At 39.1% G+C, this 5290-nt stretch overlaps 1 protein-coding gene and 1 pseudogene across 1 annotated transcript; one reads left to right on the top strand and one right to left on the bottom strand.

Moving 5' to 3' along the window:
* LOC108767214 (uncharacterized) overlaps positions 1 to 3333 on the bottom strand; it is a 5449-nt pseudogene extending 2116 nt beyond the window's left edge.
* LOC108767236 (fork head domain transcription factor slp1) lies at positions 3257 to 5082 on the top strand. The gene has a single exon (XM_018516978.1). It carries the CDS (start codon positions 3595 to 3597, stop codon positions 4873 to 4875), a length of 1281 nt encoding a protein of 426 aa, XP_018372480.1. The 5' UTR covers positions 3257 to 3594; the 3' UTR covers positions 4876 to 5082.
* The last annotated feature ends 208 nt before the right edge of the window (positions 5083 to 5290 follow it).

The following is a 5290-nucleotide window of genomic DNA, read 5'->3' on the forward strand; positions in this document are numbered from 1 at the left end:
CCCACTCTGTATATATATATATATATATATATATATATGTATCTAACGAGGAACACTATTCTTTGAGCCGCCTGAGATTTTATGTAGGAGTATTTGTAATATAGAATCATGTATAAAAGGTAGAATATTATGTATAAAAGGTATTATGTGCTGAGGGATCAGTCATTCAAAGTTATGGTGAATCGTTATTTTTCAATGAAAATCAGAAAGTACCATAAGCGATAAATTAAGTGAACATCACCAATTCTGGTGTTCTTTATCCTTCTTATCGTAATTTTAAAAGAAAAATTGTAAAATAGGTTTACCTAAAAAAATAAAACTGTATTAAATTATCAATATTTATAAAATAGTTGATACATTACTATAAGGAATCCATTAAACGTAAAAATTCAGAAAAATTCTAATAACGTTTTATTTTCTGCAACTCTTAATGATTGAACACTTTTTTCAATCATTGCTTTTCTCATATTTCCTCGAAATGTAGATATATTAGGTGTTAAACTTAATTCCTTCCGTTTTTGGTTCTCCAAAATTGATTTGTTGCGAAGGGAAGATGAATGAATACCTTAATCAAAGTAATTTCCTCCATTTTTTACTTTATTACTAATTAATAATACTTTATTAATAATACTTTGATTAAGGTATTTCCCTTCGAAACAAATCAATTTTGGAGATGAAAAACGGCAGGAATTAAGTTTAATACTTAATATATGAGAAACGAAAAATTGAAATTTGGTTTGAAAATAAAATAAAATAAAATTTGATTTTAAAAAATAATAAAATATCCGTTTTACTCTCTCTCTCTCTCTCTCTCTCTCTCTCTCTCTCTCTCTCATTCAAATTTTATACTAAATACTTATCCAGTTATATACTATAATATAAATCTTATACTAATTTTATATCGAATAATATAATATTTGTATATTACATTATGTGGTATAAAATTCCTATGAAGAGTACTTTATATTTAATAAAAAAAAGAAATTTTTCTCTTAAAATTACGATAAGGAGGACGAAAAAACATCAGAATTAATAGTATCCACTCAATTTATGCTTATACGATAAAGGTATATTTGCAGATTTTCCGATTTTCACTGAAAAATGACGATTCACCATACTTTGAATGACTCCCTCAGTACATAATACGTTTTCTACGTGATTCTATATTGCAAATATTTAACAAAAAACCCTACATGAACCAAATCCCAGGCGGCCCAAAGAATAGTGTTACTCGTAAGAAGGAAATATTTTCCTTTAGAGAAGATCGTATAATTTTCCTGCGAGTATAAGTATAGGCTTTATTGTCTTGAACTTGAATGATGATGTTTGTTTCTTACTGCACTGAGAGAAAAATGCCAAAGTATTGCGAAGCAAATGTTACTTATGATTTTTTCTTCAATATTATTTGGTTGTGATAAAATCTGATTATGATGACGAAATGTACATTTCTGTGAGATATATTTCACTATAATTGTAAAAAAATAAAATAGATGGCTTATTTACTAGAAGTAAAATTTTATTTTACCGTATTTGAATAAATATTTATTTTAGTAAAATAAATATATTTCTCACAAATAAATTTGTATCTTCCTCTCAATGTCCTTGTTAATAATTATTTCGATCATATTATTACCATTAGATAGTTAGTTTGTATTCTCATTTGATCTTTCTTCAGGATAAATATAATAATGCAGTAGATGTCTATAAAACAAAAACTTACAGAAGGAGAGAAATAGAATAGAGGAAAGTCGCCGATATCGACATACCACTATATGTTTTTAGACAATATTTCTTAAACAAAAGGTAAAAATAAAACTTTAAAAACGTAATTACAAACTGAAAAGTGTCTTCTATCGGATAGTATAAGCAGTTTTTATAATACTATTTGCAATTTTTCAATAATTAATTTTTTCGTAAGATAAGCAAAAAAATGAGCGTCTGACAAAATGGGCTCCAAAACTGACACAGCAGTAATGCTACGTATTCATATTCTGTTTATTTTACAAGCATTATCTGTGTAAAGTACCTATTACAAGTGAATGTACATAAGATTTTCCATAATCTTTTCACTTTGTCATAAAGTACCTTTTTATTGAATTATATACATATTTATTTTATGCAAGATACAAATATGTAACGCGATAGTTTTTCTAGAGTTGTTCGAACTTATTTCGGAAACTATAACAAGTATTTAAAATGACGTAATATTATCACTAATATAGTCACTATTATTTAAACCTCACAATTTGCAAAAGAAAATCGTAAGAATTTTATTTTCGCATTTGTAGAATTCGCTTTTAGCTGATTTAATAGAAGCAAACCACAAACCTACGAATTATGAGTTTGTACTTGTTTAATTAGCTAAACGGATCATGATTATATTAGTATTATACATAAAGTGCAATAGTTAATTTCTGAGAAATAAAGGGGTGTCACTTTAGGAGACTTATGTCAGTATCGGCGAGTTTCCTCGACGAGAGAAAATAAAATACGAAAAATTTGTATAATAATAGATAATCTAACAAGTTGCATAAATTTAATAAATATATTATAAAAATAGTGTTTGTTTCGTAAAAAATCTCATGTTTGTTATCACGTCGTCTCTCATAGTCAGTTGACGAACGCTCAAATCAGTCGAAAATGAAGTCGGTGACACGACGGCCAGGTGTACAAACGATGTTCTGCAACAAGCGTCTCCCCATCATCTCCATATTCGGCAACGCAATGAAAATTGAAGCAAGTTTCGGCTGCCGTGAAGAATAGAAATACAGATATCTTTCCCCATGGCATGCCAATCCTGCGCTACAACTCTGACACAGTCGGTCGACGTGTAAGAACGTGCCAATCCTGTAGGAGGGCGTAGAGAGGGCGAAGTATAACGCGTCGGATTATTTGTTTGCATACGCGGGGATGCGCGTTTAGTTGCGGCTGCGCTCCCCACTATGCCATGCTGCGCGATCGGTCCGGGTCCGCTTGCGCCTCGCAGGCCTCGCAGCTCTACGAGCTCGCTGCCGGCTGCCACCTCCGAGCTCCGAAATCCCAACCAGCCTTCGCCGTGGCTCCGCATCGCTGACATTGTTTGCTGTCAAACATTGGATGCAAACACCGTGGTGGGGTCGAGCGATATTGCCAGCGCGCTACCGTCACGATTGGTCAGCGAGCCCCTCGAGGTACGTCGTGTCGTTACTAGTGGGCGTATCCAAACGCCAGGTATAAATAGCATCCGTGGCGGGGAGGAACGGTCAGAAACGCGCGGCCTCTCGGTGAGAGCGTTTTAACGTTCACGTCGCTCGCTTGCTCGCAGAGCTGAGAAGAGATAGGGGGCTCGAGCATAAATACGATTACGGTGTGCGTAAAAAGGGAAGAGATCAAAGGAAGAAAGGAGAAAGAAAGGAATTTCTCCGTCGGGATGTGTTGTGTATAGTTGAACAAGGAGAAAATGTAGAAACGAAATAGAAATTGAGTGAAATAGAAATTGGGTATACATGTGACGATCAGGTATACGGTGCGATTGCTTTGGAATCGGTGTCAATTGATTTGGAAGTGCGAAAGCGGAATACGGTGTTACATACGGGGGGAAAAAACGTTCGAAATATGGTGAATATGGAGGGTTCGGGCGAGCAGCATACCGTGACAGCTTCGCCGCCGCCGCCACGGGCTGCCCTGAAGAGCAACTTTAGCATCCGCAGTATCCTGCCTGAAGCGTGTGCCGGGACTCCCGCGCCGTCGGTCAGCCAGTCGGATTTGTCCGACATAGGTCCGGGCGACGACAGCGATGATTGCAGTGACCTCGATGTTACCGGTGGTGGTGCGGAAACGCCGCCCTTGGACTGTTCCACGAGCGCAACGTCCGTTAGCCCGATAAGCCAGAAGGATTCGTCGTCGAAAGAGCAGGCGGAGGATAAAAAGAAGGCGGAGAAACCACCGTACAGCTATAACGCGCTAATCATGATGGCTATCCGACAGAGCCCCGAAAAGCGATTGACCCTGAACGGCATTTACGAGTACATAATGCGCCACTTTCCATACTACGAAAATAATAAGCAAGGCTGGCAGAACTCCATTCGGCACAATCTGTCTCTGAACAAGTGTTTCGTCAAGGTACCTCGCCACTATGACGATCCGGGAAAAGGCAACTACTGGATGCTGGACCCAAGCTCCGAGGACGTGTTCATCGGGGGTGCTACGGGTAAACTGCGGCGTAGAACTACAGCGGCTTCCAGATCCCGACTCGCAGCCTTCAAGAGAAGCGTCGTACTCGGCGGCCTTTATCCGTCGCCTTACGCACCGCCAGGATGGCCGACGTCGCTCTACGCTCTACCTTCGTCGCTCTGTCTTCATCGCGCCGTTGCGTATCCTCCAGTGACCGCCGGCTCTTATACCACCACCCCCGCCGGGTATCCGGCCAGTTTGCTGCCAGGCGCGGCGACCACATCGTCGGCTACGAGCTTGCCTTGCAAACCGCAACCTCTCCCAGCTACGGCGGCACCTCCGACTCATGGGGCGTTCTCCGTCGAGAGGTTACTGCAAGCACCTACTGGCTATCCCGGCGGCATCGGCATTCCGACCTCTGGAATCTCGCCTACGGGAAATCCTTACCAGGATTTCTATAGTACCCTACGATCTATTACGATACCACCGATACCAGCGTCGATATTCCATCAGCAATCCAGATATCATCTCGGTCAAACACCTCAAGTTCTAAGTCAACCTCCCTCTAGTACGGCTTCGCCTGGAAGTAGTCCGGAACCAATGGCTCCGCATTCGCCACCAGTTACCGTCTGCAATTCTGTCCAGCCGTCGAGACCGCTTCCTCACAGTCCGCCGCAACTCCTTCTAAAGCCCATCACGGTTCTCACTGGCCGACAAAGCTGAATTGCGATCTAATCGTAATCTTCGAAGAACACGCCCATCTCCGAGAAGTGCAGCACGATCTCATACTCCCTGCAATGTAAAAATTCTGTCATTTCGTCAAATCTTATTGATATAAATGTAGTCATTGAAACTCTTGATGAATTTAGCTGGACTAAATTTCCTCTCAAGTTTATGAATTTGCTTCCTTTTTTTTTTTAACAGCGTAATTTTCGCAACAAAGTTACAGCTATACATATATGAGAAATCTATTCCTCGAGAGGAATTTAAAAAATTAATCGATATGTTAAATAGCAATATAGTATTTAAAGGATGAAATCCTTTCGCGATTACAGTATTCTCGATGCTAATACCAGTGATTGTACTCAATTTGTATAATTGTCAATAATTGCGCGGTCGATTTGTACTTGAATTCGTC

This window comes from Trachymyrmex cornetzi, unplaced genomic scaffold (assembly GCF_001594075.2).
Source record: "Trachymyrmex cornetzi isolate Tcor2-1 unplaced genomic scaffold, Tcor1.1 scaffold67, whole genome shotgun sequence".
Taxonomy (NCBI): Eukaryota; Metazoa; Arthropoda; class Insecta; order Hymenoptera; family Formicidae; genus Trachymyrmex; species Trachymyrmex cornetzi.